Below are 18,268 nucleotides of genomic sequence, written 5' to 3' on the forward strand. Positions count from 1 at the left end.
TCGACATCACACAAATCTTCCTCCATATTAATTGGTTTCGTATCACATCGAAACCAGTCTTGAGCACAAATGAGAGATTGAACTATCTTGGGCGATAAAGAACTCCTAAATGCATCAAGTACACGTCCTCCGGTGCTAAATGCAGCTTCTGAAGCAACTGTGGAAATTGGAACTGCCAATATATCTCGAGCCATCTGAGAAAGAATGGGAAACCTAGGACTATTATCTTTCCACCATTGCAATATATTAAAGTTCTTTCTTTCCTCCTCAACATCTTCAGTCAAATATTTCTCCAACTCAGACTTTAATACTTCACCTTTTCCTCCACTCTTATACATCTTGAACTTTGCTTCAACGACAATCTAATAGCCATTTCAGACTCATCGTCCGCCTCACACAAGCGTTTCTTAGACATATCTTGCGAGCCAAGGGTGGAACTATTTGATGAAGAACATAAACTTTTAGAAATGTCTGGAAGGTTATTGGAATGCCTCAGTTTATAATCATCAAACAACTCTTAAAGGCCAAGTCTCACTTGTTCTTTCATGGTCTCATTTTTCCCAACACTGCCATACATTCTATCGAAAGAAAATTCAACAAACTCCAACTTATGTCGCGGATCAAGGATCACAACATAATATAAAATCATATTCATTTTCTCAGTTGATCCCCAATACTTATCATACTTTTCTTTCATTTTATTTGCCATCAAACTTAGTTCAAAGTCAGCACTCTCCAACCATTGCTTAAGAAGCATGTCAACCTCACTAATCTCATGAAACATAATGTTCGATGTAACATACAAAGAACCAAAAATACGCAAAGTGAGTTTATAGAAATGTTTCAAAAATTTCAGCAAAAGCTTGGATATTTCCCAATCATGCTCATTTGGAACCCCATCATATGGCTTTTTTGAAAGATCAATTCGGTAAGCAAGATCGACTTCATCATACGCATCAAATGCTCTTTTAAGACATATTGCCGACTCTAACGTTAAGTATGTTGAGTTCCATCTGGTGGGCACATCAAGAGTCAACAACTTGTTTGTTTCTATTTTTTCAAACTGAACACACTCTTGAAATCTTTTGTACCTGGCTGGAGAACTCCGTATGTACCTAATAACTCCCCTAACACGCGAAATAGCTACATGCTCATCATTTCCTTTCAAACCATCCTGCACGACGAGATTAATAATATGTGCAATACACCTTACATGAACATATTTCCCACCCAAAATATTGTTTCCCCAATTGTCAAATTTCTTCCGCAAATAAACAATTGCCCCATCATTCGAAGATGCATTATCCACAGTGATAGAAAATATTGTACCTATACTCCAATCAAGTAAACATCTCTCAATACTTTTTCATATTTCTTCACCTTTATGACCAGATATTGGGCAAAAGTTCAAAATCCTTTTGTGTAACTTCCAATTTGCATCAACAAAATGAGCAGTAAGACATATGTAGTTAACTTTCTGAATAGATGTCCATGTATCTGTGGTAATGCACATCTTTTGACAGTTATCCTTTATGAACTGCTGTAATTTCGCCTTTTCACTCAAATAGGACTTGTAAATTTCTCTTGTTATTGTCCTTCGTGATGGAATATCAAACATTGGACATGCAATCGACAAAAAATGTCTAAAACCAGGGTTCTCAACCGTCTTGAATGGGAGTTCATCCACAATCAACATGTAACACAATGCGTCTCTAACTTTTTGTTGCTCAAATCTCCAGTTAACAAGAGAGGCATCTATATCACTTTTATGAATTGATTGAAACGAGAGTCTATTTTGATTTGTTTCAACCTCATGTGGTTTCTTCTTGCATGATTCATAATGATTTTTAAGAGGTTTAGTGCCATGAGCTTTTGGATCAGCTTTAATCTCTCTATAACAATATTTGCATCTACTTTTTTGAACATTCTCATTTTCACAAAAAAACTTTTCAAAGTGTTCCCACCATTGTGACCTAGACACAACCGTCCGAGTACGTTTTTTAGAATCACATAATTTATCATCCTTCTCATCAACCTTATCATCAATGTTCATACTAACCTCTTTGTATAAGTCACTTTGTGGTTGTATGTTTGGCGATGAAAGAATTTCAGATATTCCTCCAAATTCCATGATTGTAGCCCACAAGATTTAATAAATCTCTACATCAAACAAGAAAATCAAAAAGTGACTACAATGAGTAATGACAGCAACACAATGACATCAAGACAAAAAAATATATCCCAACTTTTTCATGCTACTGGACAAGTGGAATATATCCCAACTTTTTCTTCCATGTAACTAATACTTAAAGAAACTGATGGCTAGTGAAAGTTCAGATTTCATATCTTCTGAAATGAACGCAAATGAAGCTATGGGTGAACTGTACGTTTCTTGTCTATTGGCATCATCTTCCTTGAAACTTTCTAGCGCAAGTATAGATGATTGCTTATATGCACAGTTTCTGAATCTAAGTTAGACAGTGGTACCAACAGTGCAGAACATCTTAGGAAGGCTGGTTATGTCAAAGTTGCCCAAGAGGAACATGTTGAAGTACTTCTAACTTAGACAAAATGCCAATAAACTCTGTAAAATACCCTTTGAAAAACCCACCATGAATTCAAAACCTCAAAATCGTAGAAATACGTACGATCGGAACTGAATTAATACACACAACACTTGGAAGTCGAAATACAGAGACTAGCTAGATGGAGTTGCAAGAATTACATGCTCTTTTCATCCCATTAATGGAACAAATTTATAAACCCCTTCTGCATTTCAAGAAATGCACACAGTATATATTATATATATTCTTCCCAAATAAATCCAAAATGCGATTGTTTTCACTTTTCAGCATAAATGTATGATACATGCAATTCAACAAACACATAGTGAACAAGATTTGAGTAGAAACCTTGCGGTGCTTTGCCCTTTGAATTTTCCGACCCTCGTTCAGTCGTTCTAACTTCTAAGTAGAACTGTAGAAGTTTTAGTGTCTTACGGCGCTTTGCCGGTTGCCCTTTGAATTTGGAATGAGAATCGTAGGTAGAAGTATAAGCCAATATTGAGGTGTTTTCCAATTTATTAGCCCATATGTTTTTTTAAGCCCATATGTAGTCTACAAGTCTTCCGATCATTATAACTATTAAGCCCATATGTATTTTTTAAAACCAATCGGGTACCCGATCGGGTAATTCGGGTACCAATTCAATACCCGAACCCGCCCCGACTAAAATATAGTCGGGTTCGGGGAATACCCGAACCCGACTATTTACCCTACTTTACCCGAAATTTTCACCCGATCGGGTTTCGGGTCGGGTGTGACCCGAAAAACCCGACCCGATTGCCCACCCCTAGTGGAGAGGATCTGCTGGAGGTTTTCGGGAGTGCACACACAGAGTTCAGATTGTGAAAAGTTTGTGTGATTGATTCACTGTTATACCGTGTTGCCGATTGGTGTTGCCAACACTCAAGAACAACACTGACGCAGAGTGTTGATCGAAGAGTGTCGTCGTTTGGTTTTAAGCAACACGCCTTTTTATTTTATGCATCTAGTTTTTATGTGGTTTGTTTTGATGCATTTTTAATTCCTTGGAGTGTCAAGGAATTTGGTTTTGTTTTCTCACTAGTATTGTTTTTGTGTAAACGATTTACATAATTTTTCTAGTTAATTTTTTGCCATGAGGCATCGCACAAGTATTCGTACTTGTGCATAATTTAAATCTGGTGTTAATTTATTAAAGTTATATTTGTGTGTTAAATACTTAATTTCCGCTGCCGTGTTGTGTGCTGTGTTGACAACACCGGGCACAACACTAACTTCTGATACACATATAATAATGTTTTATATTTATTTCTTGCTCAACAATTCCTTACACATATTATATTAGACGACCACCTAAACTTCTAAAAATCAGGAACGTGAATGATTGTCCAGTGACCTGACGCCGCCTAGGTGGTCTTAAACGACACAAGACATCACTTTTTTTAGAACACTGGTCAAAGATAACACTGTTTTCGGACCACAAACTCGGAAGTTGTCCAATTGCAAGATTCAACACGCCTTTTCCCAAAAAAAAAGGGAAAAAGAAGATTCAAATACACAAAACTTAAAGATATTTTTAGAAAGCTTGTTCCAGATTTCAATACAATGGGGGGTCAGCTTGAAAATCAATTATTGAAGTGAATCGATTTAATTAAATCCCAAGATTTCATTGTGGGCTTACTCCGTTTTGTCTTTAATCAAGACAAAGCTATAGTCTACGAGTGGGCCTTTACGACTTCATTATTTATTTACTTTTATTTTTTAATCATTTTATGGGCAAACTATATGATTATATGATCTTTCTCAACGCATATGAATTGAACTATTTAACATTTCTCATTCTCTTGGGAAATAATATCCAAACAAACATAAAAGTTTCAAAGAAATTCGTTTTGCGATTGTTTACAATAAGATCTAACGTCGATTATCAGAGTTTTATACCTTAGACTGTAATATTTGTATTGTTAGCCAGGGGAGGCATGTACTTGTTTACCCGAACTTTAGCCCGAGTGACCCATTTTTTTTTTAAAAAAATGTATATGTAAATTTTATATAGTTTTGGAATAATATAATATTAGTCCGAATAGATCAATTTATTTAAAATATTAAAAAATTCTAGAGTTTAAAATTCCAACCCGAGCAGAACCATATTTCTGACTCCGCCACTGTTGTTAGCTCAATATCTTTGACATCGATTATCCGAGTTTTATACCTTAGACCGTAATATTTGTATTGTTAGCTCAAGATCTTTGTAACCAACATATTGCTAGGTTTCTATAAAGAGATATTTTGCTGTAAATGCTGAAGAACACAACTGCAGCCAATTCTGAAGCAGAATTAAACCTGAAAAGAAGTCAGAAGACGACAACCATCTGTGTTCAGCCCCACTGAATTAAACCCAAAAAAGAAACATTCGAGGTTAATCCATGTCTTCTACAAAGAACAAAGACCTTTTATCTGTCTGGATCCAGAAATTTGATTTAGAACAAAGATTCCAACGATAAACTTGAAATGATATACTCACCTTGGACATATTTAATATTACATTCCATTGAAAATATATATACCATTACATTTACTCAAGTTAACGAAGCAACAAACTGAAATTCCCTTCATCGAAACAATCAAATGGATTTGAAATCTATTATTTCAAATATCTCAATCTCAATCAAAATACAATTTTTCATCGTACATTTGTAAGTTGATACCAAGTAAAAGGACCATGTCTTATGGGAAACACATTTTCTCATTGATGAACTCAATCTGCTATACTCTGAAGTCTGAAAAAGGTAGCCTTACATCAGACAGAACCGAATCGAAACTATAGTCACATTCAAGATTCAAATTAAAGTTTACAACGGGTAAAACTAAAGTTCGAATTTAACAGACAAGATCATTGTGTGGCGCAGAGTCTAGCTGTCTCCAAGAAAAGCTTCCACCTCGATCATTTATTTCAAACATTTCAACGGAAAAAAGGCGGGATATAATACATCAGATGTCGTGTAAGATGTAGAGATATGCACAAAATCATAAAACACCCATTCATCGAAAATGCTAAAAATGAGACAAAAACCTATACCGATACACACCAGTGGCCGGCAGTGGCTTATCTTTGTTAGTTTTCCTTGCCAACTTTTAAGGGCTGAGCTTCAAATCCCCCAGAAGATCTCTTAACGAGTGAATAAGGCATGTAAGTGCCGAGAATCCTATCCCACGTGACAAAGAATGGCTGCGAAAAGTTATACTTGTTGCCATATAACTGATGGTGAATATCATGATAGGCGGAGTTGTTTCTAAAGAAAATGTGGAATAGATTTCCGGGTAGCCATAGCCCACAGTGATCATCAACTGTTTTGATGGTAGCAAACGAAAAGAAGAAGATGGAAGCTCGAGGAGACATGCCTGAGACCAGGAATGATAAAGCTCCACCGATTGTGTCAAGAAGAAGACCCTCCAGAGGGTGGTTGTACAAAGCTCCAAAAGCGTACGGGACAACAAGCCGGTGATGCTGTGAATGGATATGCCGGTACAAGAACTTGTTGTGGTGCATGTAACGATGCATGAAATATTGCCAGGTATCTAATACCACCATAGCGACAAAAAACTGTCGGGCAAGAACAATGAGGGAGGCATGTTGAGCTTTCACAGCTTCATTGTCACTTCCAGTAACCTACATGACAAACATAGATAATATTTAGAAATATAAAGCGAAAGAATAATACATGTAGTTGAGCTAGAAAAGCTCAAGACATGGAACATAACTGGAAAATTATTGCTTCAAAAGCGAAGATAAAGAAAATTCAAGACATCGCAAAAACATTTCCTGGCAGGAACGAATGGAACTATGGAAGTATATATGCTGGTTCCTTAAGTTCCAGGTTTGGAGTGATGAAGTTTTGTGCCATCTTTGTTCCGAACATATCATGGTTGAGGAAAAAATAAAAAATGTTTACTGCCATGGGAACGCGAATCCAACTCTTAAGGCGAGCTAAATGATATCTATGCCCTAAATGGACAAAGTCTAGTTGATCGACCCTTAAACAACTGTATGCTATCCTGCAATGAAAAGGGGAAAATTGAAGGTTTTGAGTCCTTATGAGAGAAGCAACTAAAAAAGGCAAGAAGTCAATTAGCACCACACCTCTATTCAATAGAATATGAATGCATTTTACTAGGTTTCCATCAACATTCCCATATTAGGATGTAAACGAAGCAGAAACGACTTAGAAAGTTAGTTTTTATCAATACGGCTCTAATCCCACTGCTTTCAGACCAGCTCGTCTGTCTCCTTCTCACGAATGACTTTAAGCTTTAGCACATTTCATATTACCATAAAAGATTGGCAGACAGGGAGTTCTCAAAAACCTTATTTTCCACCACCATAAAAGATTGGCAGACAGGGAGTTCTCAAAAACCTTATTTTCCTCCATCAGACTGGGAGTTCTCGAAAACCTCATTTTCCAAAATCTAAGATGTCAAAGACAAAATCTGAGAACTAAGACACTTATCCATGCCCCATGATCCATATAACGACCAGTAAATACGTTAAGATCTGGATAACAGCTGAAACGTAAATTACATATTTGGAAACCAAATAACAAGGTTTGTTTTAGCCCTAACATCAAATAAGACAGGATGATGAACATTAAAATAGTCAGAAAACAATGAAACACAAACAAAAACGTGGGAAAAACTTTCTTAATATAAATGTGACGTCTCAGTACACCTCCTGTTTTGATTTGGTATCTGACGAATATATCAAGAAGAAACAATATATAATGACAATTTTTTCAGGGCGCCACTGATCCAACTCGTATATGTAATGCTAAGAAGAAACAAATGACAATACATAATGCCAATTTTTCCAGGGCGTCACTAATCCAACTGACACAAACGACAAGGATGCAAAATTAGATAATACCAAAAAGCAAATCCATCCATTCTTCGAACAATTACATACAATGAGCACTTTACAAACCATAGAACCGCCATAATAACAGTTATTTACGATCATAAACAGCACTTTCATGAAGTAAACCTCAACAAACTGTACATACATAAATACACATGCATCTATTTATCAATACCTGGTGTAAACCATACTTATTAAACCAATCATAAAATAATCAATTCAATTCAGAGTAACGAGCCCAAATAAATTTCTACATGCTCAGAACTCAACTACATCCATGCATCAACATAATACTTGAACCAATTCAAGAAATTAAAGAAAAACTCACGGCAAAGAGAACGGTGGCCACAACTGCCTGAACAGCCTGCTGAAGAAGGACCCCTTTGAACACATCTTTCTTAGACGCCAAATTCTTCTCATCTTCATCTTTCCTCGTGTGCAGCCTGTAATTATCGAGGAATCCTAGCGTAATATAAATTCCTGAATAAACCCAGTACACAATTATCGGTACAAACGTGCCCAATATCTCATCCGAAACGTCCCAAACCTTCATAATCTCCATACCCAATTCGAAAATTCTGCCTTACCGGGAGAGATTACAAGTGGGATTTTGATTTCAAAAAGCAGACTGCCGGATTCGTGTTGGATTATGAATTCGTCTGTTATCTATATTGGAGGATAAGAAAAAAAAAGAAAAAGAAAATCAGAAAAAGAACCCTAGATCCAGACACAGCCTGGATCAAGTGATTGGCATAAAATGGGTTCGCTGGAAAAGTGAGAATCGAAACGGGATTCCAAATATGACGATTGATTTTTAACAATTTTTTTTAAAAAATATCTTGATTTCGAGAAGGTTCAAAATTATTGGACTTTGTTCTTTGACTTTTTCCACGAAAGACAGCTGCCGGCTTAATATACTACAATAAATTTGTATTCATTCATATAAAATATTTGCGAGTCATTTCTCAACAAATCAGAGTGGCGCAGCGGAAGCGTGGTGGGCCCATAACCCACAGGTCCCAGGATCGAAACCTGGCTCTGATATTTCAGAAGAAAGCTTCCACAACCACTACTTTTTGTGTCTAATTTCTCAAAAAATCAAACCGTTGATTTGGTTCAATTTTGTTCATTATGATTTGAATCGGTTTTAAAATTAATTAAACAAAAAAAATATCACTTTAAATCGTTAAGATTTTCAAAAAAATCAAACATAATTTTTTTTTAGTTATATAAATATTTCATTTTTTCAAAATCGGCATTATCGGTATCCAGATTCTATCTCGATTTCTTGCATCTATTTTGGTACTCGATCTCGGCAGATGTCGCCCTTTTTCTTTACAGCTCTTCCGGCCTGTCGATGATTCTAGCATTGTATCAAAGTATGCGTGGTTCCTTGAAAATTACATCGTTTTTCCCAGGTTTCATTTGCTGTTAACGAGACAGAGAGAGTTAAAAGTAGAAATACTTCATCATTTGCATACTGTGCTTTTTTTTTTTTATCTCCTCTGCATGCCTTATTGCATCAAAGTACGCGTCGTTCCTTAAAATGCTAGTCTCGATAAAGAAATTTTTTTTTTTTTTTTTGAATTCCTAAACTAAGGGGTGGGGGATCGAACCCATGCCAGTTGCATGGGGAATACAAATGAGAACCGTTGGGCCACTGCCCTGGTCTCTCGATAAAGAATTTCAAACAATGCAACAAGCACAAAATACTGGGGGGATCATCTCCCTCTATTAGAAGGATAAGAGGCAACAAAAGTTGGCCTCCTCCTCTCTGAAAGGTTGAGTGGATTCATCTGAGACACTGGGCAACCTTGAAACACTCCCCCCTTTACCTTTCTTGAATTTGGTCCGATTTCCTCTATCATGTACTTCCATCCATCAATCCGCCTCCTTCGGCTAAATATGTGCGTTTCTATAAAGCTAGCAATCTGAATCACCAAAGATTAAAAATAAAACAGAGGAAGACTCAGAGAGAGGGAGGGGGAGGGGGAGTGCACTTTGAAAACAAAATATTTCTAATTTAGGTGGCCGCCCCAGCAGAGTGAAGCCAAAGAACCACTCTGTCGCCAAAGAACCACTCTGTCCAGGGAGGGAGGAGGGACGGAGTTAAAATTTTAAACTCTAAAATCTTTTAATATTTTAAATTGATTTACTTGGATTAATATGAAATTTATCTAAAATCTTTTAATATTTTAAAAAAAATTAGGACCACCCGGCTCTGCCACTGCTTCCGGCGGTGACAGGGACGGGGACGATGATGAGTAATGAAGTTAATTATTTATCAAGGTGATGTAATTAAAACTGCAGTTTAAGTTCGTTTTCTGTTCTTCATCAAATTGGGATTATTTTCTTAAAGCTTCTGTAGACTTCCGATAGTGGAGCATTATAGAAGATTTGTTGGACTTTTTCTCTCTACAACGTATCTTTGTCTAGTTATTGGCTTGCATTTCTATCTTTCATGTGAATAAGAAACGCGTGCTTGCCACTTTTTTTTTTTTCTTAAAAAGAAAAAGTTTGAAAAATACACGAATCATTGGTCAAAACTAGAAGGACAATAAGCTCTTATAAATTGTATTAGGAAACTTTAAGGTTCAAATTCTGTTATAAGCTCGAAAATTCTAAACATTTTTGCTTTATTTTGGCTCAAAAATTTCGATAATATTCGGGAATGATTCTAACTATTGTTCGAATATTAAGATTTGATAATGAATGTTTTAAAGTTCGGAAGGTTCGAATTATATATATATATATTATTAATAAAAGTTCAAAGCTTGCGAATCATCGCATAAAATATTTTTGACTCAAGTTCAATTCGAAAATAATTCGAGCTATATATAATTATATTATATTAATAAAATATTAAAGCTTCTGAGTTATTGAATAAAATAATTTTGACTTAAGTTCAATTCGAACAAAAATCAAACATGCTTCAGTTCAATAACTTCGAATACAAATCAAATATTTATCAAGTCAGCTTGAAAAATTTGCGAGGTGTAATACAAGATGGTTGAAAATAAGAATTGGAAGCTAGGCCAGATTTAAAACTCTGCGCTTAAAAACAATTATGCTAAATGGAAATATTATCAAATACAGAGGAAGATTTTTTTTTTTGTTTGCCAAAGGTGTAATAACGGGAAAAAAAAACAAATGAGAAACAAATTAAGTTAATTATATTTCTAATTGCTAAATTCATTACCTCTTATGTTTCTCACAATTTTCCTTAAAAATACACGTGTCCACCCTCTGTTGGTTCCAACCCAATCGATTTTTTTCCATTTAAAAATAATGCAAAATATTGGCATTGTTTTTTAGCACCATAATTTTGAAGCCACGTGTCCATAAGAAGCTTATAGTTGATGGGCTAAGTATTTAAATATAATATATATATATATATATATATATATATATATATATATATATATATATATAATGTATGGTTTACACAAACTCCAAATGATTTGTTTATTACGTATTGGATTATTTGGAACAAATTGTTAAGAAATCAAATTTCTTGTTCCTAAAAGCAGCGGCACTTTGTTTTGCAACTTGGATTGATTTGCACCTCTCTCCCGTGACGACAAGGGAGACCCACTCCTCGAGATCCCCTAGCCTTGCTCATGTAAAAACATTTGGATGTCGTTCCTTTATGTGAATCACAATCAAGATTAGCGACTCTGTCACAAAATATTTGATCTTATAATTTGTATAATAATAAAGAAATGTATATGTTAAATCTAAATACCTTGTTTTTATTGTGCGAAACACACCGAGAGCTCGTTAGTTGTAATTTTTCTATAATTGATATCACAGTCATAGTTTGAGATTTTTATTTAGTTTATTGTACTTTTAGAATTTTTTTCTTCAAATTATAGCTTTTTTTCAAAACTTTAACATCTAATATATATATATATATATATATTATTATTATTATTATTATTATTATTATTATTATTATGCAGGGAGCAACAAAACAAAACTCTTTTTATCAAATCAAAACAGGAAAAATTACAGCCACACAAAATGAAAATCTTTATTTATTTTTTCTTTGTAAAGTTCTATGGCTACACAAGCCTCCAGGCACAACGCTTATTTTGTTCTACTCTTCTTAAGTTAATTTCGGGGGTCATAGTCAATATTATTGCTTCCCTCTCTTGCTGGTGTGTATACGACAACGATTATCCTTTTAACCATTGCCAACATATTTTTGTCGATTGTAAGGTTAGAAATGTGGGGGTTTTGATATTAAACTATTTAAAATATCGAAAGATTTTCAGTAAAATTATATCATTACCACAAACTATAATTTTTAGTAGGACCTGAAAACCAGATTCAACATATCGAGATACTTGAACGACAGCATCTTCGTGGTTTGACGAGTCCCCGTTGAACCTGAAATGTAGTCATTAAATGCTGTGGTCTGATAAACATTTTGTATGTGCTGAGATGAGAGGGAGCAGAATGAACACACCACATGGTTTCGAAGATGATATAACTGATAACTGACTCCATGTGTGTTATAAGTCTCTGTGTATTTTGTGTGTGTCTGTGGTTGTATGTGTCCATGTTAGGGTAATATATCTAACGTTTGTAGTTATTACAGCAACATGGGTTGTTCTATATATATATATATATATATATATATATCTCGTAATTATTAGGTCATATAATTAGTTAATATTTAGTCAAATTTGGTCTTAGTAAACTAAGTTTTCACTCCTTTAGTCTTTTTTTTTTCGTTGGAATACTGAGATGATGTTGTTAGATATGTCAGTAATGTCTGGCGCTACGTCAGCATTCCAGCGTGGATAAATTTATTTTTCCAACAAATAACAAATTGCCACAAAAGTTAAAGGACGGGTAGCAATCAGGTATTGATTTCACAACTACTAGGTATGGACATTTAATATCTCTAGTGGTTTAGTTTGACTTGGATTGGGGAAGGGCTTGTGAAATGTGGTAATTAATATGGCGGTTCTATTAAAAATTATAAAGAGTGAAGTGAAAGATTTTGGAGATATATGACAATGTGAAGTGTTTTTAAAGGCACTGTCTATGACCATCTAGGCATTGGGTGTGAGGCCCTTACCTCCTTATCGTTATTACAATGCAATCTGATTAGGGTTAGTTAATTACAGCGGAAAACGAGTTTAAATTTTCTTTACAATGAGTCCAAAATATCTTATTTGAATATTAAAAATAGTAGTTCATTTCATATCATAAAATATGTCCACACATAAACAAACCAACCACATATAAACAAATCATATCCTCGGGACATGCCCCGGTATATAGATACATATATATACTGGGAACAAAATATAAAACCTCAACTCAAACTGTGACTCTTTTCAGAAGTACCCTCTCCAGTCTCCTGATATCCTGGAGTACCTGCTATTGTCCACACACAAAGACAACAACAGCCCCCCTTGGGGGTGAGCAAAGTTTCGTATGGAACAACCATCATATATACCACAGATTTCTTAACAATGATATATGATATGCAATGCATGTATGTCGTGGAGGTATCAGGTCAAATGCCCATCCACTGAGCATATCTCATAATCAATCGAATCGCTATCAAATCAATGCTCGAGCTGGCACACCCGCCTCAATCAGGGATACTCGTATGATAGCGTCGACAAAGCGCCATCAAATCCCAAATCTCAATCAATCGTCGGGGCCACAAATGTCTATGTTTTAAGGGTCATATAATACCAAACATAGCATCGTGTTCACAAACCCCAGAATCCAATCAAATAATATCAGGATATCCAAGGATATAACTCAACGTGTATGTCATGTATCGATGTATGCATCAAATGATGTGTGTTAACAAAACATTTATTTTATACATCGATATTCAAATCACAAAGTCATGTATGCCACATTAACTCAACAAATAAGGCATATAGACATGTATTCTCAATCCAATCAATCAAATCAATCCAACATATATCATATGATACATATACCTGTCGTATGTTACCCGGTCGCAACATACCTCAATTCTTCGTTCCAGTTGATGTAGCTTGAAGATATCAGTATAATAATCTATCTGCATCAATAACATATTCATTTCAATCAATAACATGATCCAAAATCAATAATATAAGTTCCAAATATCTTTTGAAAGTTCAAAAATTCATATCAAATCCAAATCATAACATAATTCAATTCTGACTTCGAATACGAGTTTCTTCTCGGTTATTCTACCATATATAGGAATCTCGACTGAATACATGCTATTTCAGCACTTTAATATTTAGAGCTGCTGAAACGAGAAGAAATTTACCTAAAAAGAAGCTCTCGACGCGAAGATTCTGAATATGTAATTTGTTTCGCGTTTGGATAACGTTTCGAAGTCGTTTCAGACAATAGAAATAAAGTTTCTCTCGTAAAACTGTTGAAATCAAATGAAGAAAGAAAGGAACGAAGCTCATTCTTATCTTCCACTGCTTCGGCGCTCGGGCGGTAGAATTCTCGCGCCCGAGCGCGAAATGTTCTGCCCCCGAGTTTAACATACACCGCGGTCGGGCGGTCAAAAACTACCGCTCGGGCGCAAAATTTTCTGTCCGAGCATACTTTTTTCTCCACTGGCACTCGGGCGGTCATTTTCTACCGCTCGAGCGCCATACTTTCTGTCCAAAATATTGGTTTTGTATTATATTGGCGTCCGGCTTTTCCATTCGAGCTCTTACAACTTCAATTCTATAAAGTAATCAATATCTAGTACGATATTTCATTATCAACATTTATTTCTCATTTTTATTGTCATGATATACATCATATACATAATCACATGACGATTTTATGAATTATCGATAATCAACATAGGATTTACGATAATGCAATACACGGTCCTTACATTGGGTGTCTTGCTCACTACCCCGATTTTTAAAAAAACGATATTTCTGAGCACTATTAAGTCAGCCTAGCTGCCTAGTCACCATCAAGGCAGCTCGAAATCTGCTTAGACGGTCGGCTAATGTAATATATAAATTTATTTATTTATTTTTATTTTCTAAAAAAATTGTTTCGACATTTTCACTCAAATTATATCTGATAAAGAGGAAGAATATGTAATTGATTTTGAGTTTGCATCCAATATAGAAGAATTATAAAAAAAATGAGGATAAACAAGAAGAATTAGATATTTAGATAAATTTTTTTTTAAGCGGACGTCTAACGCCTATAAATAAGAAGAATTAGATATTTAAGTAAAGATGAAATCCCCTTAGGTGGCTGCTTAAGTGTCTAAGCGCTAGGCGGTGGGTGACCGCTCGCCTACCACCCACTACTTTTTAGAAATTGAGATTGTTCTAGTATATATGTACTGCTATTTTGTTTTGCAAAATGAGCTGGAGAAATTGAGTTAGTGAACCTAGTATAGTTTTTGACCTTTTATTTATCAATTTTTCGTGCTAGACATGCTATGGAAAAAAAAACTCTACCCATACAAAGGAAGAAGATTAAGCCACGACCCCTCCGATAAGAAACAACAAATTAGCATGCCACGGGAAAATTCGACGAGCTATCAGTTTTGAGCTTGACTTTGCCCTAAGCTTTGTAAACTCTTCACATGCAATAATACTGTTACTCCTAGTTATAACTTTTGATCATTACATTATCGAACCAAGTATATATATATATATGTATCACATTCATCCCTTTGCAAAATGTTTTAAACAAGAGATGATGTACTCCGAATATCATTCATCAAAGTTTTTAAATACGACATCGATGTCCGAATATAAGTAAGGATCGATGTATAAAATTGAATCATAATTCCGTTTCCAGATCGACATAAGCGTGAATATAATTACCCGCAAGTGAAATTCGAATGCATGGCAAAAAACAAAGGAACATTAGAGCAGCATTGTCAAGCTTCTTGACGACATTGATGTTCATAAAAGAGACATCACGTGACAAGAGGCTGGCTCCATTATTTAACACATTTAACATTGTAATAAATTTCATCTTTCGAAAATTTTAATAGCTCGAAAAAGTTAGAACATAGGAAAATTTGTTGCATTATTTTGTTGTCATATGAAATTGGCTTCCGACCACGATAAATTTTATATATTTTTGCAGGTATATATTGAATGGTTTCAAATTTTTGGTCATATATATATGCATTTTATATGTCCCGTCAACTATATATGATTAAATTGTATATCTAATATCATGCTTAATCGACATAAAATCATTTTAAAAATTCTCAAAATTGGGTCTGAAGCGAGGTCTTCTTGGACGTCACCTCAGCTCTGGTCGCGAGTACCTATCGAAATTCACGGTAGCTGGATTTGGCGATTATTGTTTTCAATGTGATGAAGACAAATAAAATGTAAAAAACAAGATCATAATACGTACCCATATATATATATATATATATATATATATATATATATATATATATATATATATATATATATATATATATATATATATAATGGACCCCTTGAAACTGGATTAGTGTGTATTATAGAATTAATCCTTGTTTATATCAAATAAATTTTTTAATCAACTTTATGTTTATGCATATAACAAGAAAGTATGGCCACCATTAACCAGATTTTGCTACCGACGTGAGATTACAACAATATTTTATAAAGAAATCAAAATTATTAATTAATAAAAAAATTGTACAATTAATTATAATAAATAAGAAATCTCGCGTCGGCAATCAGATTTCCACAGTATGTGAACAATCGATATGTTTGTGTTTTATACTATTGAGAATGGAATTTATTTTGAATATAAATTTAATATATTTTTTTAAAATATTAAATCTTCCCAGCTTATTACAATCACCTCTGTCGACTAAATTCATAAATCTTTCTCGAATTGTCAGCCTTTCAGCAATTTTAGTCCTTTTTCATATCCTACTGTTTGCGTTCGAGTGTGCGAAAATTTATATTTTGATGAGTTATTCCAAGATCATAGTTTAAAATATTCTTACTATAAAAAAATCATTCCCATTAATTAATTATATTAGCTTTTTTTTTTTTCGTTTAAAGTTAAATGAGCCTCTCTGCTCACACTGATGTTGTAGAATCTTTTTTAGGAAAATAACTTCATTTTTTAGTATACACTAGTGTCAAGTAATTATTTTAAATCCAAGGTGTTTGTACATTTGAGACATTTCGCATAATTTTCTTATCCTTTTAATAAAAGTGTTATCATCGAGCTCTTATCATTAGGCCAAAGCTATCACTGTTAGACAATGCACGACTTTATTTCCTCATACTCGTGGCAACGCAGAGTACATTTACTTGAATGTAAAGGGGTCGGGTTGTTATGTCCATGAGTCCGAGAGGATGTGTGTCTATCTGCTGATACTGTCTCATATCCCTTAGATATAAGTCTCGCTTTTTTTTTTTCTACTGTTTAAGATCTAAACTCACTCTTTTATAAACCACATAGCCCATCAAATCAAGCGGCGGAACACACGAGAAATTCTCAAGAGTCACTCATCTCAGTGCTACTCTCACTCATGTATGTTTAACATAACAAAAAGATTTATCAAAATTAGATACATACGCAATTTTTTTAAAAAATAGCTTCCAATTGTTTCTTAACAAAAAGAAAAAAGCTTCCAATTGCAGGGTATATAATTAAATTTTAGAACGAAGAGTTCAATATGCTGATCTTGACTAGGAATATATTAAAATTTTATATTCCTCTTAAAAGTAGTCTTATCCAATTATTTCATTAGAATATATAGTTCATTAAAAAAATATTCATTTTTTTTCCCATTTTGTCCCGCAAATGAAATAACATTTCCTTAATTATTACAAACAAGGAAAAAAATGTCTTGTATATTTGGCTATTTGTAATTTTGGTAATATTTATTATCAAATTTTAGTTTTATTACAAAATCTTTATTTTTTAAAAATTATAGTCATCTTCTTTGATGTAGTGCTGATGTGGCAGTAACATAGTGTTAATATGATTCTGATATGTGCAACGTCAAATCAACACTCCCAATGAAAAATAATTAAAATTAAAAAATTACCAAAAGATGTACGGCTAAAATTTAAATTTAATAACATAATAATCGAAATCGAAAAAAAAAAACGAAGATACAGTATCAAAATTGCAATTTCCCTTGCAAATAAAACTCTTCGTCAAATCCTCCTGGTTCTGATATTAAAATGACAAATCCGATCCCATCTCTATTATATATCCATCGAATTTGGTTTCATTATGCATTTATTCAAGGACTTTAATTATATACTTCAATCCAATCATATATCATTGAATTTTCATCTGTTCTTACCCGTAGTAAAATAATGATCAAATTATATACAAAATCTCCTTAAGTTCTAAATATTAGTTAAAAATCCATGTTTTATTTTTTCAAAATTATTGCTAAAATTAAACTTTTCATATATAAGCTCGATTTTTTCTTTTAGTGTACATATACTTCTTGTCTTGTATACTAAACCCGACATAAAAAGGACAAGTACTAGACTAGTTTCTTAAGGCTTCCGAAAGTTTTTAATACATTTATTTACAAGTACACTGGCCTTAATGAACAAAAACATATATGTTAATCTACACTGATGTCGACCGGGTAAATTAGGTAGCAGCGGGGTGTGCAATCTGCCAAGTCGGATGTTTGGATATGTGTGCGATTCGAATGCTCTATTGCGGGTTGCTAATGACCTGGGAAGACTGAGTTCCCTGTCGCCTGAGGACTAATGTCCGGGGTATTGAGTATTAATCCTGAAATCACAGAACGTTAAGGGGGTGCCGGAAGTTATTCCGGCGTATCCACTCCGACGCTCAAGTCAGTGATGCACGCAAA

At 34.2% G+C, this 18,268-nt stretch overlaps 1 protein-coding gene and 1 non-coding gene across 2 annotated transcripts; one reads left to right on the forward strand and one right to left on the reverse strand.

Annotated features, from left to right (window-relative positions):
* Positions 1–5,160: 5,160 nt before the first annotated feature.
* LOC140837150 (sphinganine C4-monooxygenase 1-like) lies at positions 5,161–8,308 on the reverse strand. Its single transcript, XM_073203196.1, has 2 exons — positions 7,784–8,308; positions 5,161–6,213 (listed from the first exon to the last, which is right to left on the reverse strand). Exons 1-2 carry the CDS (start codon positions 8,015–8,017, stop codon positions 5,659–5,661), a joined length of 789 nt encoding a protein of 262 aa, XP_073059297.1. The 5' UTR covers positions 8,018–8,308; the 3' UTR covers positions 5,161–5,658.
* A 119-nt stretch (positions 8,309–8,427) lies between these two features.
* TRNAM-CAU (transfer RNA methionine (anticodon CAU)) lies at positions 8,428–8,499 on the forward strand. The gene has a single exon. It is a non-coding gene; the product is annotated as a tRNA-Met (tRNA).
* Positions 8,500–18,268: the final 9,769 nt, after the last annotated feature.

Source organism: Primulina eburnea, chromosome 7, assembly GCF_022965805.1.
Source record: "Primulina eburnea isolate SZY01 chromosome 7, ASM2296580v1, whole genome shotgun sequence".
Lineage (NCBI taxonomy): Eukaryota > Viridiplantae > Streptophyta > Magnoliopsida > Lamiales > Gesneriaceae > Primulina > Primulina eburnea.